General features: G+C 38.5%; 2 protein-coding genes across 4 annotated transcripts; one reads left to right on the forward strand and one right to left on the reverse strand.

Moving 5' to 3' along the window:
• The first annotated feature begins 1,386 nt into the window (after positions 1-1,386).
• Positions 1,387-9,714, forward strand: LOC307128235 (tripartite motif-containing protein 16-like). Of its 3 annotated transcripts, none has more exons than XM_079819937.1 (7): positions 1,387-1,637; positions 3,100-3,694; positions 3,771-3,866; positions 3,984-4,217; positions 8,212-8,365; positions 8,469-8,531; positions 8,672-9,714. In XM_079819937.1, the coding sequence occupies exons 2-7, from the start codon at positions 3,104-3,106 to the stop codon at positions 9,208-9,210; spliced, it is 1,677 nt and encodes a 558-aa protein (XP_079676063.1). In that variant the 5' UTR covers positions 1,387-1,637; positions 3,100-3,103; the 3' UTR covers positions 9,211-9,714. The 3 variants fall into 3 exon arrangements, with proteins under 3 accessions (XP_079676063.1, XP_079676064.1, XP_079676062.1); XM_079819938.1 differs by lacking the exon at positions 1,387-1,637 and adding an exon at positions 2,099-2,964; XM_079819936.1 differs by lacking the exon at positions 1,387-1,637 and having other exon boundaries at positions 2,963-3,694.
• Positions 9,715-14,339: 4,625 nt separating this feature from the next.
• On the reverse strand, positions 14,340-18,424 carry LOC307128246 (delta-like protein C). Its single transcript, XM_079819950.1, has 5 exons — positions 18,173-18,424; positions 17,831-18,079; positions 15,192-15,252; positions 14,864-15,121; positions 14,340-14,673 (listed from the first exon to the last, which is right to left on the reverse strand). Exons 1-5 carry the CDS (start codon positions 18,221-18,223, stop codon positions 14,468-14,470), a joined length of 825 nt encoding a protein of 274 aa, XP_079676076.1. The 5' UTR covers positions 18,224-18,424; the 3' UTR covers positions 14,340-14,467.
• Positions 18,425-19,365: the final 941 nt, after the last annotated feature.

Raw genomic sequence — 19,365 nt, forward strand, 5'->3', positions numbered from 1 at the left:
AACGAGATCAAACGCATCTCAAACCCGTTGCACACCGTTGCACACCGTTTCCAGGAAACATGACGTTCAACCGGAAACCGTAGCAAAACGTTGCGCACCGGTTTGAGCTTTGAACGTGCCCCAGGTGGCGCCTTCCGAAACTGCGTTGATTAAAGGGGGCGGGAACAAACCACACAGTCAGTCACACATAAACCTAATTCACCACAGTTTAAAACTGAAGTTAATCCATCTTCACCTCGTCGGTTTTTGTGAGAGGAGAGAGATTTTGTGATAGGCTATAAGTGAGATATATAGTGTGCTTTGGTTAGTTAGGCTAGATTTAAATGAGATATATTGACTGATAGGTATAGACAGTGGTGACAGATAGGATAGATATAGTGACACATTCATATAGGCTAAGTTAGATATTGACAGATAGCACAGCATAAGTTAGAGATATAGAATTATATAGATTCATAGGTGATATATAGAGATATATTAATAGAATAGATAAAAATGAAGGCTCCACATAAGAGATGCCGTAATTTTTTTTATTGCTGAATAAATAATCATTTACAAACAGCATGGCAATAACAGAACATTTTTGTATTACAAAATACAGATCAGGTGCTTGAAAGTACAGTAGAAAAATATATCAGGCAAATCATAATAAAAGAAACAAAAAAAACATTAAAGGGGCTAGGGTTTTGTTTGAAGATCATATTCTTCTATAATGGAAACAAGACTGATTGCATTTTCAGAACTTTGAGGGCTTTTGTATACGAGTTAAACTCATTATGAAATTAATCAAATCTTGGTTTCACCTTTAAGAACTTGCATTTGTGTATATAACATTTTCCCAGCATGAGGATGTTGTTAATCAGGAAGTTATTTGCTATTGTCCATTACAAGAGATGCCGTACATCTGTGGTGTGGGTTCATTTCCATTTGGAAACACCAAATAAAGTGAGATGTGTGTATTGTGATAGGCAGCTAGTCTTGATGCACCATTTGAGGAGCTCATCCTGGCATTCTGGAGGGTGCAGACTCAGAGGACAACAAGTGTCCCATGTGAGAGGATTCTTTCAAAGGCTGGAGAAATTATATGTAAAAAAAAAAAAAAAGAAAAAAAAAAAGAAGTCAGCTAACTCCTTCAACAGCAGAGCAAATAATATTTCTGAATAAAAATGTTATGTAACAAATGTGACACATTGTGGCTTTTTTATTTTATTAATGTTCATTTTTCATGACCACAAGAAAACTATAGTTATTCACAATGAGGAGGCTACAGGTTACAAAACCAAGATCATGTAGTTGTCAGACAGATGTTTTATTTTATTTTTTAACATGGACCATTGTCAAGGTATTTCAGATCAACACATGCAAGTGACCACTAGATGTCGCCGTAGAGACGGGTGTCGGATTGATTCGAAGCTTCGAAACAATATGCCACATTTGCTTCAAATGTTTCAGTGCTTCATGAAGCCTCGGTCTGCCCAGAGCCATATAGAGAGAGAGTTGCGACAACTCCATAGACTCCAATGGAACGGTTTTTTTACAGCAATGGCGGCTCGTGGAGACTCTCAATAGTTCCCGGAAGTAGCAGCCGCGCCATAGAGTTACAGCAGAACAGACCGTTTGTGATGCACTTTTAAAAGGTAAGACGTTTAATCAGTATAATTTTAAATTATCAGCTCATCTTAATCATAATATCTTGTACATTAAAGCCTGCTTGTGTAGATTATTCTTCATTAAATTAGATTAGTGATGTTATCAGATGACAGATTAGGCTTGGATCGGCTACTGGATAAAGTTATTATCGAACACCGTATTAATGGTTAAATCTGTTATTTTAATTCCGTTTCATCCATCGTTGTGAAATTAGAGAAAAGTATTCTAAACTTTTTTTTTTGTGCAAGGTATGGAAAGTTGCATATTAGTTAAATATAACGTTTGGGCGCGTGACAGCTGGTGTGTGTAAAGTGGTAAAATGAGGATTATTACACGTGTTTTAAGAATACATTTCTTTAATGATAAAATGCATTCGACATACATTTAGTGTTTTAGGCATTATGATTCAATTAACTTTGCCTGTCTATATTTAAGCTCAGCTGAAAAACTGGTAGGTTGAGGAGTGCTAGTGATGTTGGCTGGGTGCTGGTAGGTTGAGGAGTGCTAGTGATGTTGGCTGGGTGCTGGTAGGTTGAGGAGTAGTAGTGATGTTGGCTGGGTGCTTATGGTTAGTCCAAGAGTTTCCATGGCAACAATTAATGGATTTGATAGCACCTCTGGAGCTGTTTGCTGGTTGCTGGATGTTGAAGCTTGGCTACTGTTGGTCCTTTTCCTCTTTTTTGTTTGGCTCTTGCTTCCAAGATGTCCGTTTTGAACTTCCGTTGTCGCAACTCTCTCTCTATATGGCTCTGGGTCTGCCCATCACAACCTACATGTTTTGCATTTGAGACAATAGAGATTCCGTAGCTATAGTGCTGGGGGATTTTGAGGGCGTGGCACGCGTTTGTGCAGGTGTGCTGAGTTTGTCAGTAAATGAGTGAGGCTATAACAATTCAGACATGCCATCTCACGTGTTTTCATTTGAATAGATACATCACAGTTTACTTACTATAACATATTTTCTCATAGTTGACTCACAATTAACCAATTCAGTGGTTTTAACGTTGCATTTTCAACTATTTTTTATTATAAAAACAGTCATTTCTTACAGAGAGAGAGATCTGGCAGAGTCATTAAAACGCCCTCTACCGGTCGATTTTAACCTCGTATTTTCACAAACTGCTTGTTTCAGTTTCTCAAACGCAGAACCAGGAAACTGCAGAACCATGCAGGAAACCTGAAAAAGAAAAGAAATCTATGCGTCTGTCTGTTGTCTTTCTCTCTCACTCTCGCTGGCTATTGTCTTAGCCTACTCCGGTACAGCATTCCAAAATAGATTTTCAGATAAGGATCAAAGTTGACAAACTTTTTAAGGTAAGTAATATCTCTGTGCGAAGAAGCTGTCACTGGAGTTGTAATTCTACAGTTGAGTCCTATCTTTAAAACACACCTTTCTCAAGCTCAAGTCAGGATGGCTGTATGTTTCTCTCTGTCTGTGTCTACGTGCAGTGAAATGGCAGACGCCAGTATTTTGTGGGCTCAGGATCAGTTCAGCTGTTCGATCTGTCTGGATCTACTGAAGGATCCAGTGACCATCCCCTGTGGACACAGTTACTGTATGAGCTGCATTACACACTGCTGGAATCAAGAAGATCAGGAGAGAGTGTACAGCTGCCCTCAGTGCAGACAGACCTTCACTCCAAGACCTGCTTTAAACAAGAATGTGATGTTTGCTGAAATGGTGGAGAATCTGAGGAAAATCAAAATGCAAACTTCTTGTCCTGCTCTCAGTTACGCTGGACCTGATGATGTGGAGTGTGATGTCTGTACTGGGAGAAAATATAAAGCTGTCAAGTCCTGTCTGGTGTGTCTGGAGTCTTACTGTCAAACTCACTTTGAGCGACATGAGGAGTTTCACTCAGGTAGACGACACAAGATAACCGATGCTACTGGACGACTGGCGCAGATGATCTGCCCTCAACATGACCGACTGATGGAGGTTTTTTGTCGTACTGACCAGCATTGTATTTGTTTGCTATGTACGATGGACAAACACACAAATCATGATACTGTTTCGACTGAAGCAGAGAGATCTGAGAAACAGGTATGAAAAGCAAGTCTTAATAACGTATACATTTATGATGCAATTCAGTAAGACACGTTATCTGTTACTGTTACAGAAACAGTTGGGGGACATACAAAGAAAGTTCCTGCAGAGAATCCAGGAGGGAGAGAAAGAGCTCCAGGAGCTGAAAGAGATTGTGAAGACGCATAAGGTGAGTTTAAGGGGAGTCAGAAATGTCTTAGGTTCTTTAAGGACTCTAGTCATTGAGGAGCCCAGTCTCCCTGAAGCTCAGTGAGTGAGCGGTCTGATTGTGTGTGTGTCCTAACAGCGCTCCGCACAGGCGGCAGTGAAGGACAGTGAGAGGCTCTTTACTGAACTGATCCGCTCTATTGAGAGAAGCCGATCTGAGGTGACACAGATGATCAGAGATAAAGAAAAGACTGCAGTGAGTCGAGCTGAAGGACTCTTGAAGCGACTGGAGCAGGAGATTGATGATCTGAGGAGGAGAGACGCTGAGCTGAAGAAGCTTTCACACACAGATGATCACATACATTTCCTACAGGTAACTGATCTCAGAAGCAAGACATTTTAGATGACCTTATTATTACAGTGAAGAGTTTCTAAAAATAAAAAATTCGGAGTTTTTTGACTCCTTGTTCAATCTTTTTGACCACAGCCCCACCCCTCTCTCTTCCCAATGTCCAAATCTATTTAAAGCCCGCCCCATTATATTGCGTAAAGCTACACTGTGTAACTTTTTTAGTTTATTCTTAGCTAAAAACACTTAGTTCTTTCAAAAATATATGTGCTCATTAATGTATATTTACTTCTTTCAAGTAATAAAGTATTCTCGTATTTTTATCATATGGCAATGAAAATACATACGGGTGAGGGGTTCGAATGCGGGTCGCCATGTTGCCCCTCCATCTTGAAAGTACATTAGCCAAAGAGGGACATACTTATAAATTCAAGCTTTGCCTTTCGCGTTTTAACACTCGATGGCATCGTGTCGAATGTGGACGAGGTCGAACTGGAAGCCATGTTAATCTTGGACTAAATCGGCCACCGTAGGAGTTAAAACGAAATCGGAATTGAGAGGAACAGAAACTAATATTCACTGGATGGTCATATACCTTTTCACTGCTAGATGGGGGAAAATATCACACAGTGTAGCTTTAAAATATTTCCTATGGGTATTTTTGTTGCAATTATACAATAAATGTAAGTATTATATAAAATTATACATGAATTAACCTCAATTCATTTTGTTTGTGCATGCTGTATGCTCCTTTATAAAAATAAAAATAAATCGATATTGAGGGTCAAGCTACACTGTGTGATATTTTCCCCCATCTAGCGGTGAAAAGGTATATGACCATCCAGTGAATATTAGTTTCTGTTCCTCTAAATTCCGATTTCGTTTTAACTCCTACAGTGGCCGATTTAGTCCAAGATTAACATGGCTTCCAGTTCGACCTCGTCCACATTAGACACGGTTAAAACGCGAAAGGCGAAGCTTGAATTTACGGGTATGTCCCTCTTTGGTTAATGTACTTTCAAGATGGAGGGGCAACATGGCGACCCGCATTCAAACCCCTCACCCATATGTATTTTCAATAGCATATTATAAACTTACGAGAATACTTCATTACTTGAAAGAAGTAAATATACATTAATGAGCACATATATTTTTTAAAGAACTAAGTGTTTTTAGCTAGGAATAAGCTAAAGTGTAGCTTTAACGAATCAAATCAGCACAAACGATGGGCATAGTTTTGGGGATTATTTAGTTTTTAGCACTTTAATTCAGTTTAAAGGAACACACCGACTTTTTGGGACTTTAGCTTATTCACCGTATCCCCCAGAGTTAGATAAGTCCATACATACCATTTTCATCTCCGTGTGTGCCATAACTCTGTCTGACACACCCACCGCTAGCCTAGCTTAGCACAAAGACTGGAGGTAAACAGCTCCAGCTAGCCTACTGCTCAATAAGTGATAAAATAATACCAACATTTTCCCATTTACATGTTGTGATGTGTATACTTACATCGTGTACTAAGATCGACGGAAAATGAAAAGTTGCAATTTTCTAGACTGATATGGCTAGGAACTATACTCCCATTCCTGCGTAGTAATCAAGGAACTTTGAGCCGTACCATGGGTGCAGCGGCGCAATGATATTACGCAGCGCCTGAAAATAGTCCCCAGCACGCTCCCTGTGCAAGCAGGTTGTCACGTTGGTTATGTTGACGGAAGTTAGCCTGTTTTCAGGCACTGCGTAATATCAGCTCATGGTGCGGCAGCAAAGTTCCTTCATCATTACGCAGGAATGAGAGGATTTCATTTTCTGTCTGTCTTAGTACATGATGCAGGGCCGGCCCAAGCCCTTATGGGGCCCTAAGCAGAATTTAATTTGGGGGCCCCTCGGTGCCACCAATACGATTGACTATTGTCAATTCTTGATAATTCGGACACCCAGTATCAATTTTAGTAGTTGTAGCTGTGTTGCTTTCATCATGTCTGCCAGTAATGGTAACAGTAGCAAACCCACAGGTGTGGTCAGGTGTTAATATTCAAAGCCAAAGTACTACAGTTCAGACTGGGATATGTATAAAAAAAAAAATTAAGTAGCCTAGTGTCTTATGCTGAATTTGCTCACTTTTCCCCAGGATTCTTTGATGAATAGGTTCAAAAGAACAGCATTTCTCTGAAATAGAAAGCTTTCAAAAAATCCTAAAAATATTGTACACAACTGTTTTCACCATTGATAATAATCATAAATGTTTCTTGAGTGTCAAATCCTCATATCAGAATGAATTCTGAAGGATCATGTGAGACTAAAGACTGGAGTAATAATGATAAATTCAGCTTTGATCACATGATTAAATCACACTTTACTATATTCACATATAAAACAGTTTATTTAGTAATTGTTTAAGGCCATTTCGTGATTTCAATCATCATGAAATAACATACTGCAAAAAGTCATTTAATGTGCTCTTGGGGGCCTCCTGGTGGCAAAGAGGGCCCTAAGCAGTCGCTTATGCCTTGAGCCTGCTCTGACACGATGTAACTATACACATCACAACATGTAAATGGGAAAATGTTGGTATTATTTTATCACTTATTGAGCAGTAGGCTAGCTGGAGCTGTTTACCTCCAGTCTTTGTGCTAAGCTAGGCTAGCGGCGGGTGCGTCAGACAGAGTTAAGGCACGCACGGAGATGAAAATGGTATGTATGGACTTATCTAACTCTGGGGGGATACGGTGAATAAGCTAAAGTCCCAAAAGGTCGGTGTGTTCCTTTAAATTAAGTTTAAATTACATTTTAAAAAAGAACCATTGCTTTAAAGTGCTTTAACAGACATGTAAAGAGCAGTTGTTATTCTGACAATAATGGTGCCATGAATCTGGTCATGTTGAGTTATGTGTATGTATGTAATCTTAGTATAGAGTACACTGTAAAAAAATATTTTAAAGGTAAGTTACCTGGTTGCCTTAAAATTGAGTTCATTGAAATAAAAAATTTGAGTTAATACAATGAACATTTGAGAATCGACATCACCCTTTATTCAAATATTATTAAAAATTTTTGTAAGCTTATTGCGTAATTGTGTTTTATTTGTAATAATGCAGTGAAACATGCCAAATTGTGCTATTTTCATGATTTATCACAACATTTTTATTTTATTTGTGGTTCAGATACAATAATATTTTGAGTTTCTATTTATTAAACCATTTTTTAATTTCAATGAACTCAAGATTTTAAGGCAGCCAGGGTACTTACTTTAAGTTAACCCAACAATATTTTTTTTCAGTGTAGGTACCACAAACTGATAGATCGATGTGTTTTCTGAACTCTAAACTGAATCCACAAAGTCCAAAGTTTTTAGGTGACTGTGTGATTGAGTTAACCAATGAAACGCGGTCTGGTGGCAGCTAGATATTTTACTTTTTTTTTACAAATATATTTTAAGTATGGATATTTTTCTTACACAAACGCATCGATTCACTTCAGAAAGCCTTTATTAACCCCCGCATGGAGTAAGTTTATTATGAATGGATGCACTTTTTTGAGCTTCAAACTCAATGGACCCCATCACTGCCATTTCTAAAGCTCTGAAGCGTCAGGATATTTATTAATATAACTCTGATTGTGTTCATCAGAAAGAAGAAAGACATATACACCTGATGGCTTGAGGGTGTGTAAATCATGGGCTAATTTTCATTGTAAAGTGAACTACTCCTTTAAATGATGAATGAGTGTTTTTTTTTTTTTAAGGGTGTGTATAGGAATTATTTTTATTTTTCATTTATATATATTTTTTTTTCTTTTCTTTTGGGGACAAAGTGTATTTAATTTCTAATTTCATTAATTTATTCATGCACTCTAATACATTCAGAATCAATTTTAGTGCAAATTTACTGATGAGATTTGATTTCTACATGAAAACATGTTGACACAGATTTACGCACAAATACATGTGTACATATTAGTGAATGAGACTCATTGAATATTCAAATATCTGTTCTTTTGTTTTTTCTTTGTGTAGAGTTTCCAGTCTCTCTCCGTTCCTCCTGCATCCACAGACGGCATCAGTGTCAGTTCTCTTCTCTCTTATGATGATTTTTCTCTATCTGTCTCTATGCTAAGAGGGAAACTTGAATACGTCTGCAAAGAAGCAACAGAAAATATATTTGGTAAAGGTAAAGTACTGGATATTCCTTTACTAAATTGAATCATGCTCTAAATAAAATACAATTAAGGAAATAGCTTGTGAATTACAGTGTATATGTCTGTTGGTTTCAGTCCTGGCATATATTGAAATTGTAACTGCCAATGAAGTCTGGACCAGAGATGACTTCTTGCAATGTAAGTGTTATTATTAAAGCAAACTCAGAAATGTATGAATCTTCAAGAAAAAGTTTACCCTTACAGGTCTTGTTTCATAAATGCAGGTTACAAATTCAGACTAAAAATGACTGCCAAATTGTTATATCTTTTTCAATCAGATTCCTGTCAACTCACCTTGGATTCAAACACTGCCCATAAATACCTCCATCTGTCTGAAGGCAACAGAGTGGCTACTTTTATTGGGGCTGACCAACAGTACCCTGTTCATCCAGACAGATTTCATGCTTTTTCTCAGGTGTTGTGTAGAGAGAGTGTGTGTGGACGCTGTTACTGGGAGGTCGAGTGGAGTGGGACAGCTGGGGTGGGTATATCATTGTCATATAAGAGCATCAGCAGGAAAGGAGATGATGATGATTGTGTTTTTGGATTTAATGATCACTCCTGGAGATTGTCCTGCTCTGACTCTAGGTCTGCATTCAGACACAATCAGAAAGTGGTTAAACTCCCTGTAGTCTCCAGCTCCTCTAGAATAGGAGTGTATGTGGATCACGGTGCAGGGATTCTGTCCTTCTACAGCGTCTCTGACACAATGACCCTCATCCACAGAGTCCAGACCACATTCACTCAGCCGCTCTATCCTGGGTTTGGGATCAATTTAGGATCAACTGTGAAACTGTCGTCTTCAGAGATTCTATGAATAATTGTATTATATTACAGGATCCTGATAAAAATGAATGAGTGGAATATGTGGTTAGTAGCTGCCTCGCTCTTATCTTTCCGGTGACAATCCCAAGTACAGTTTAATCCAAACTGGAAACTGGACTCCTAAAATCATTACTCATTACAACAAAAACTGTAGGTGACTGTGTCCAAAGCCAATACAAGGGAAACCTGCTAGATTTTGTTTTGATGTAATTGTGGAATGTTCTGTAAAATTGTGCAATGAATGATTGTGATTGATTAGGGATGAAAAAGATTTGCTTTGTTAGGGTTGACAACTAAGAAATAGCATACTGTTGATCACATTGCAGTTATACACGACACGCATAATTCGTGTAACTATAATGTATAATTTATGTGACTATAATAAAACAAAATGGATTTAATCAAGAGGTGTCTGTGTGGTGATGTTTATTAGGTTTTCCTTTATATCTATAACATAATTTTAAACCTTAAAACGTTGCTAAAAATGCTAAATAATGTAACGTTCATATTTATGTAGTGTAATGTGCTTGAAAACTACTCTCACCCTAAAGGATTATTAGGAACACCATACTAATACTGTGTTTGACCCCCTTTCGCCATCAGAACTGCCTTAATTCTACGTGGCATTGATTCAACAAGGTGCTGAAAGCATTCTTTAGAAATGTTGGCCCATATTGATAGGATAGCATCTTGCAGTTGATGGAGATTTGTGGGATGCACATCCAGGGCACGAAGCTCCGTTCCACCACATCCCAAAGATGCTCTATTGGGTTGAGATCTAGTGACTGTGGGGGCCATTTTAGTACAGTGAACTCATTGTCATGTTCAAGAAACCAATTTGAAATGATTCAAGCTTTGTGACATGGTGCATTATCCTGCTGGAAGTAGCCATCAGAGGATGGGTACGTGGTGGTCATAAAGGGATGCACATGGTCAGAAACAATGCTCAGGTAATGCTCAATTGGCACTAAGGGGCCTAAAGTGTGCCGAGAAATCCCCCACACCATTACACCACCACCACCAGCCTGCACAGTGGTAACAAGGCATGATGGATCCATGTTCTCATTCTGTTTACGCCAAATTCTGATTCTACCATCTGAATGTCTCAACAGAAATCGAGACTCATCAGACCAGGCAACATTTTTCCAGTCTTCAACTGTCAAATTTTGATGAGCTCGTGCAAATTGTAGCCTCTTTTTCCTATTTGTAGTGGAGATGAGTGGTAACCGGTGGGGTCTTCTGCTGTTGTAGCCCATCCGCCTCAAGGTTGTGCGTGTTGTGGCTTCACAAATGCTTTGCTGCATACCTCGGTTGTAACGAGTGGTTATTTCAGTCAAAGTTGCTCTTCTATCAGCTTGAATCAGTCGGCCCATTCTCCTCTGACCTCTAGCATCAACAAGGCGTTTTCGCCCACAGGACTGCCGCATACTGGATGTTTTTCCCTTTTTCACACCATTCTTTGTAAACCCTAGAAATGGTTAAAATGGTTTATAATCACAAAGTTGTTTTTGTTGTCTTTATTTTTCTGCATAGCTACTGAACTTCATGAGTCTTTATGTTGTTTAAAATCACATTTATCCTCTAACGTTTAGGCCCTGTCCACACGAACACGGGTATTTTCAAAACCGCAGCCTTTTCTACGCAGTTTGGCTGTTCGTCCACACGCAAACGGAGCATCCGGTTACTGAAACCAGACTTTTTTGAAAACTCCGGCCAGGGTGAAGTTTTTTAGAAACTCCGGTTACAGCGTTGTCGTGTAGATGGTGAAACCGGAGATTTCGTCTTGTGAAGTCGAAGTGTGCACCGTTCTCTCCTTTTTTTGACATCAGTTTGTGCGCCGTTAACGCTTTTGTTTACATGAGTGGAGTCTATGCAATGGCGGACATAGCTTTTAATAACTCTGCTAATAGCACTTATCACATGTATACAGATACATGCGCAGTTATCTCATTGTATTGCAGAACAGAGGTGCCAGAATGCAATAATACAACATAGTAAGGCAAGTGTGTGAAGCTTCAGTCCACTTGGGCCCTGCCCCTTACCTGTCACTGAGTCCAAAGCTTGTACTAAACTTGTAGAAGGGTTTCACTGAGCCCATGGCATCCCTCAGTGCATCACTGCCGTGGGTGGGACCCATGTTGAAATCAGGCAGCCAATCATAGCGCGGTTTTGCATTTTCATGTGGATGGAGATTTTTTTTTAAAACCGTGCTTGTGTGGACGCGATTGTTTTTTAAAACGGAGGAGGAAAAACTCTGGTTATAAAAATACCCGTGTACGTGTGGACTAGGCCTTAGTATGGTCCTCAATGCTTTATCACAGGTGTTTCTTGTTAATTTATCATGCTAACCTGTTTGTCTTGTGTGTATAGATCTTGTTTTGTTGTGGTAAGGTTATATAATATGGGTTATATTATATATATATATATATATATATATATATATATATATATTATATTATATTATATTATATTATATTATATATATATTATATTATATATATATATATTATATATATATATTATATTATATATATATATTATATTATATATATATATTATATTATATATATATATTATATTATATATATATATTATATTATATATATATATTATATTATATTATATTATATATATATATATATATATATATATATATATATATATATATATATATATATATATGTATGTATGTATGTATATATATATATATGTATATATATATATATATATATATGTATGTATGTATATATATATATATGTATATATATATATATATATATGTATATATATATATAATTTGCTTTGGATACTTGACTTTGAAAACAATATAGCGAAAAGTATTCAAACACCCTTCCACAATATTGTAACTCCAACATAAACTCTAAAAAATAAATAAAAATTTACAGTGATGCTGTATAGATGCACCATTTTAAGAACTTTTCAGGGAACTGTTTTTAAAAAGATTTTTATTTTCTAGGTGTGAAAAACATTTGAAACTTTTCCACTCTAAATAATGTTTTATAAACATAGTTCGGGAGGAGCACGTTCAGATAATTGACACAGGTGGAGAGCACTCAGCTAATCAACAGTAAGAGGTATATATACACGCAGCAGTCTTACCTCCATTCATTGACAGTTTTCTAGCATCCCTCCACCACCCCTCCTCCACACTTTTATTTTATCAGCCACTTGCATATACGGGGGTACTCTGGGTTCGGGCCAAATTCCGAGCTCGAAGCCCTCCCCCCGGACAGCACGCCAAATACGCAGTTAAATTACTCTCCATAAATTATATGTAAGTGTGAACTCGTGAAAGGATATTTTGTGCAATGGAAAAGTTTCATGGATTTTAAAGCTTCTTCATGGAATCATTAATGTGAACAAAGAACCTTTATTTTCAGGAGTGTAAGGAAAACATGCATTAAGTAGCCTTTATACATACTAAAGACCATAGTCCTAAAAATTGCTCAACATTTTACTTTCTTAAATAAGGATTAAAGGGTTAGTTCACCCAAAAATGAAAATTCTGTCATTAATTACTTACCCTCATGTCGTTCGACACCCATAAGACCTAAGTGAGTCGATTCAGCTGTTTGGATCGCCAAATTTCAGCAGTTTGGCGGTTTGACACGCGATCCGAATCATGATTCGACTCACTGATTCATAACGCTTCGATGCTTCATGATTCCGTGTTTTGAAATCGGCATCACTATATAAGTCGTTGTTTAGGTTTTTTTTGCGCACAAAGACTATTCTCGCTGATTCATAAAGTTATTGTAGAACCACTGTAGTGAGATGGACTTTGTAACGACGTCTTTAGTACCTTTTAAGGGTCTTGAGAGTGAACCGTGCATTGTGCCAATGGAGGCCTTTCAGAGCCATCAGATTTCAACTAAAATATCTTAATTTGTTTTCCGAAGATCAACGGAGGTCTTACGGGTGTCGAACGACATGAGGGTAAGTAATTAATGACAGAATTTTCATTTTTGGGTGAACTAACCCTTTCATAAAAGTATTAATCAATTTTGTATATGAAGAACAAATTTAATTTAGGCTTTTATTCACATAAACATTGAACATAAACAGAAGCTCAGTCATGCTTGACACGCAAGAACAAACCTCATTGGTTCTTATGGACGTTCAAACGTGCTGCATAACATGAGACTGAACCTCATTGGTTCTTGCAGAAGTCAAAACATGCTGTGTAACACGAGAATGAACCTCATTGGTTCTTGCAGAAGTCCAAACGTGCTGCGTAACACGAGAATGAACCTCATTGGTTCTTACAGAAGTCCAAACGTACTGCGTAACACGAGACTGAACCTCATTGGTTCTTACAGAAGTCGAAACGTACTGCGTAACACGAGAATGAACCTCATTGGTTCTTGCGGAGGCTCAAACGTGCTGCGTAACACGAGAATAAACCTCATTGGTTCTTATGGAAGTTCAAACGTGCTGTGTAACACACGAGAATTAAACTCATTGGTTCTTCTCGCAGGTCAAGCCAACATACTTGATCTTTCGTTTATCATAACTGATGTGTGCGTTGATACTGATACATGTTTATGTGAATAAAAGCCAAAATTCAGTCTGTTTCCTCATATAAAGCAATCATGTCAAACCGCTCAATTCATTTGAATTCATTTTACAATCACTTTATTAACTTTTTGAAGCGTGAAAGTGGTAGTTGTGTAGCTGTCAATGGAGGGACAGAAAGCTCTCAGATTTCATCAAAAAGATCTTCATTTGTGTTTCAAAAATCAATGAAAGTCTTACGGGTTTGGAACGACATGAAGGTCAGACTTTTCATTTTTGTATGAACTAACCCTTAAAAAAGGTAACTAGAACAGCAGCTTATATTTTAAAGTGAATATATACTATAAAATGAAATATTTACTATTCATTTGTTGCCTGCAAAAAATGCAGTTGGAAAGCCCTTTTTTTTTTTTTTTTTGTCTGGAGTAAGATGCTTTTAAGATGTACTTCTAACATCTACCAGTAGGGTTCATGATAACATAATGGTGGGTATACATGAAACTCCTTTCTGTATTCAGAGCACATTTGCTGTTAAAATGTCTCCTTGATGTCTCACTGGCCCTAAAAAGGACCTAAAACGGTGCTCACAATTTTAAACAGTTTAATAATAAAAATGTCACATTTTGCCAGAAACACTCTTTATTGTTAACATGACATTATCATCTTCCCCATAGCAGCCAGTTATAAATGAAAACACTTAACCAGGAAAACATTCAGTCATTTCGACCCTTGTCACACAACAGGCCATGCCATCCCTCATCACACATGCACTGCCATGGTTGTTTGCAGGTGCCATGCATGCACCCTGGGTGAGGCATACACTCATCACAGCGGGGGCCCTGCCACCCGTAGTTGCACCTGCACTGACCGGGGGCCTCACAATAACCATGTTCCTCACTACAGCCGGATGAGCAGATAGCTGTTTAAAACGAGAGGGAGAGGAATGAGGAATCATAGTCAACAATATTTACTGTATATTTGATATTCGGTCCTGTTCTTCCTTATAATTATGTACATCATATAACTGACTAAAATGTAACATACTGACAATAAATAAACATATATACAGTATTACATATTGATGTTAATGGACAATAAAAAGCACTAACGTTCTGCACAATAGTCGCCTTTCCATTTAGGCAAGCAAACTCTATTGCCAGCGGCGTCGCAGTTAAAGTGACCGAACGGGTCATCCCGTGAACGGCAGAAATCAGTGCAGTCATCGCCATAGTAGAACTCATCGCACACTACGCGGTAGGAAAAGCGTAGTTTACTTTGCTCTCCGAGGTGCACATCCTGGGACCATTTCTCACCAATAGTAAGATCTCTTTTGGTGGCGAAGTGGCTAATCATACTGTTTAGATTCTCTGAAAAAACAATAAATGCATTATTAAACACTGGTCTGTAAATAAAATATGAAAAAAATAAGGGGCATACCTGCTGACTGATCATTGGAGGACTCTGTATTCCATGCTTCAATTATCACTGAGACAGTTCCCTGTAATGACAGTTGCAATTTTGTAATACTATGTTACACTGGGCACGACCGTTGTCGCATTGCACTCAAAGAAAACATTCAAATCCATTTGTATACTATTGTCAGATGTTGTGCAAGCGCACACGTTCATCAGAAATAGAATGGAGCACCAGTTTAGGCTGTTGGTGTTGTCACGTTGGGTGACAGGTGTGCAAAAATGCATCATCTAAGTGTCACAGGTAAGAATAAAAGGAATTATGTTGGCAAACACGACCAGTGAACTTAACTTTACATTAGTAGTGTTACATATGACACCAAGGCTCCAATGCAAATCAAACACCTTTACTCAATTGTTGGACATTTTATGTATTGTTGATGTAATATTTGTGTTCCAAAGTGTATAGGGCCTACTCGGTAATAGCATCTGCAAGAAGAATCACAACACATTAAAGGTAGGGTAGGTGATTTTCCGAGAGGTTAGCAATAGCCAGCTAGCTTTGAAAGCATAAGATCCCACCCTCTCTTCAGACTGTTTCCAAAGCCACGCCTCCTTCAAAACACATGAATGTGCACAGTAGAGAGCAAACAAAAGCATCACAAGAGACGGCGTTAAATTACCTCATGTCTCAAAGCACATAACATTACAATAATAATGAACAAAAGCAATTTGAAGAGCACTGACCTGTATCACCGGACTGCTGCGGATTCATTTCGCCGTTGATAGTGTTGCCATTGAAATACATACATTCGAGTCACAAACCGTTCAGAGTATAACATCACAGGTTTCCTTCTATTGCTCAAGTGCTTTAGGACCAAATGCAATTATTGGACGAACATTTTATGATCCTACGCCTTCCACAGACGATATATATATACACCGATCAGGCATAACATTATTATGTGACAACACTGATTATCTCTTCATCACGGCATCTGTTAGTGGGTGGGATATGTTAGGCAGCAAGTAAACATTTTGTTCTCAAAGTTGATGTGTTAGAAGCAGGAAAAATGGGCAATCGTATAGGATTTGAGCGAGTTTGAGAAGGGCCAGATTGTGATGGCTAGAGGACTGGGTCAGATCATCTCCAAAACTGCAGCTCTTGTGGGATGTTCCCGGTCTGCAGAGGTCAGTATCTATCAAAAGTGGCCCAAGGAAGGAACAGTAGGGAACCAGCGACAGGGTCATCATGGCTCATTGATGCATTTGGGGAGTGAAGGCTGGCACGTGTGGTCCGATCAAACAGACTAGCTACTGTAGTTAATGCTGGTTCTGATAGAAAGGTGTCAGAATACACAGTGCATCTCAGTTTGTTGCATATGGGGCTGCATAGCCACAGACCGGTCAGGGTGCCCATGCTGACCCCTGTCCATCACCGAAAGTGCCAACAGTGGTCATGTGAGCATCAGAACTGGACCACGGAGCAATGGAAGAAGGTGGCCTGGTCTGATGAACCATGTTTTCTTTTACTTGTGCATTGCTTACTTGGGGAACACATGACACCAGGATGCACTATGGGAAGAAGGCAAGCCGGTGGAGACAGTGTGATGCTTTGGGCAATGTTCTGCTGGGAAACCTTGGGTCCTGCCATCCATGTGGATGTTACTTTGACACGTACCTTTCATGGAAACGGTATTCCCTCGTGGATGTGGCCTCTTTCAGCAGGATAATGCCCCAAAAATGGTTCAGGAATAGTTTGAGGAGCACAACAACAAGTTTGAGGTGTTGACTTGGCCTCCAAATTCCCCAGATATCAATCCAATCGAGCATCTGTGGGATGTGCTGAACAAACAAGTCAGATCCATGGAGGCCCCACCTCACAACTTACTGGACTTAAAGGATCTGCTGCTAACATCTTGGTGCCAGATACCACAGCACACCTTTAGGGGTCTAGTGGAGTCCATGCCTCGACGGGTCAGGGCTGTTTTGGCAGCAAAAGAGGGACCAACACAATATTAGGAAGGTCATAATGTTATGCCTGATTGGTGTATATTCGTATAAATACATTTTGAGCACTAAATTTAGTGATTTCTATCAGGATGTGAAGCATGGAAAGAGATGTGAAGAGACCAGCATAATAAAAAATGTTTCTTGAACAAATCACCTGCCCACCCAATTCTCAGCTTTATGCTACTGTAAATGTTGGGAATCAGCAGATGGCACTGTTGTCAATGCACCGAGGCTGTGAATCTTTTCCCTGCATGATCAAAGTAAAGTTTCTTCAGAGCTTCACAAGGCTTCATTTCGAATCTGCTTTGGTATTTTGATGTTAGTGGTCAAAATCAATGCAATGGTAGCAACATAGCATTCTCACATGACAAGCTGATAACTGTCTTTCTCAGCTTCCTGATCTCCATATATGGGCTGCCATGAGAACTGAGAAATGATTTACTGGCAGAAAGTGGCTCAAAGTCTTCTGATTGGATAAACAAAGACTCTAACCGCAGTCACGTTTCTTTTTTGTGATTATTTCAGGATATCTTTCAGTTAATAATGACATTGTTGTGTATGCATATGCAAAGTTCATGCTATATGTAGCATATGCTATACACATTATATCTATTAGTATTTTTCAATGTTCACTCATTTTGAGCTACTCACCAGCCACTTTAAGTTAAAGGGCACAGTTATTGGTGCACTGGTGGAAATGGAGCTCTGGTCTGTGCTGAATGTTCCTGTCAGTCCAGTGCCATTGGAACATGCCAGCCTATATGAAATGACATCCTGCGTGTAGTTCAGGCAAACACGGAAAAAAACCTGACAGTCTCTGTACTCTTTACACACGCTGCTGCTGCTGCTGGTGGTTGTGAAAGAGTGAACCTTCAGCTCAAACACACCAGATGATTTGACCTATAAAAAATAATATGTGTATATGAGCACACAGTATCGTTATAAGATTTACTAAAAAAAGATTACTTAAACGCAAGTATGAGAAATACTCACCAGTTGCGCTGATATCAGAACTAAGAAGTAGGTTGATAAAAATGGAGCCATTGTGCGTTTTCTTGTCTGACTGTAAGGCCTAATCTGATACGGAAATAAATGTGTCAATCAATAAAATTGACTGAATATAAATACAGAAGGTGAATAAGCGATGTGAAATTTCTTAATTTTGGATTGGAGCTCTCAAAGAAAAACACATCCTATCTCCAGAGTGTACAGAGCTCTTGTAGTTTAAATAGAGACTTCAGAGTGGGAGTAGTGCACTATGCAAATAAAGTTGACACAAACATCTCTGAACATTGACCAAACATCATGGTATGTGGTACAATACATTATGTTGTATTGTATAGCAAACATAGATTTTTCTGTGAAGGTCTGGGAACAGTAGTGATGGCCTAAATTAATCAGTGATTCTTATTTTGAAACTTAGCTAAACTTATTCACATTAAAATGTGGCTTCAATTGATTTATGTAATCGATCTGAAAAGCTTTAAAAATACATAAGAGATAGCCCAGAAGAGCAACTGCTATTACTATTGTTATGACTGCTTAAATTAAAGTTCTCTGTATGCAAATCAAATAAATCTGGTATTCTGGTAAAACACCAAACATTGCCATTAAAGGGTTAGGGATAGATAAAGAGAAGATAACTGAGGAACATTCTCCCCCAGAAGTCAGACAATATGGCACATGACCAAAAAGAGTGCAGTAAAGTTGCTGGTTCAGTTGCGCAACAAAGGCAGGTTGGGTCAAAATGAGGAAATATTTTGTTAAAGGGATAGTTCACCCAAAAATGAAAATTCTGTCATTAATGTAGCGTTTTTGAACTGCAAGAGGCGTTAGTTTTCTTCATAAGCTGAAGACGGAAGTGGTCTGTGTCGTGGCAAAATTTCAACTATCGCCGCATTAATGAATAAGAGACAAAACCTTGCCCAATTGTCTTTATAAAGATTTTATTTCTTGCAAGAAATGAGTCACAGTCATACAGCCATCTTCAATGTCTGCAGAGTGCACTAACTAGACATAACAGCACTCAGCTTTTTATCAGTTTCCCAAACAAAGTCACTCCTCCTGTAAATTTCCAAACATGACAAGAAAAGCAGCACTTGCTCAAATCCCAAGTGTGCCGTTCATTTGAACTCTGATCCCTACGTTTAGGCCATCCTGACTCCTGAGTGTAGAATGTGTTCTCT

Source organism: Gobio gobio (genome assembly GCF_949357685.1).
Source record: "Gobio gobio genome assembly, chromosome: 6".
NCBI classification, from domain to species: domain Eukaryota; kingdom Metazoa; phylum Chordata; class Actinopteri; order Cypriniformes; family Gobionidae; genus Gobio; species Gobio gobio.

Excerpts from the sequence above, each read along its gene's own strand:
- LOC307128235 (XM_079819936.1), top strand. The coding sequence starts at position 3,062 with ATGGCTGTATGTTTCTCTCTGTCTGTGTCTACGTGCAGTGAAATGGCA. Across the intron at positions 8,366-8,468 it reads AGAAAATATATTTGGTAAAG|TCCTGGCATATATTGAAATT; the intron begins GTAAAGTACTGG and ends TGTTGGTTTCAG. Across the intron at positions 8,532-8,671 it reads CAGAGATGACTTCTTGCAAT|ATTCCTGTCAACTCACCTTG; the intron begins GTAAGTGTTATT and ends TTTTTCAATCAG.
- LOC307128246 (XM_079819950.1), bottom strand. The coding sequence starts at position 18,223 with ATGGCTCCATTTTTATCAACCTACTTCTTAGTTCTGATATCAGCGCAA. Across the intron at positions 18,080-18,172 it reads TTCTGATATCAGCGCAACTG|GTCAAATCATCTGGTGTGTT; the intron begins GTGAGTATTTCT and ends TATTTTTTATAG. Across the intron at positions 15,122-15,191 it reads CTCCAATGATCAGTCAGCAG|AGAATCTAAACAGTATGATT; the intron begins GTATGCCCCTTA and ends TTGTTTTTTCAG.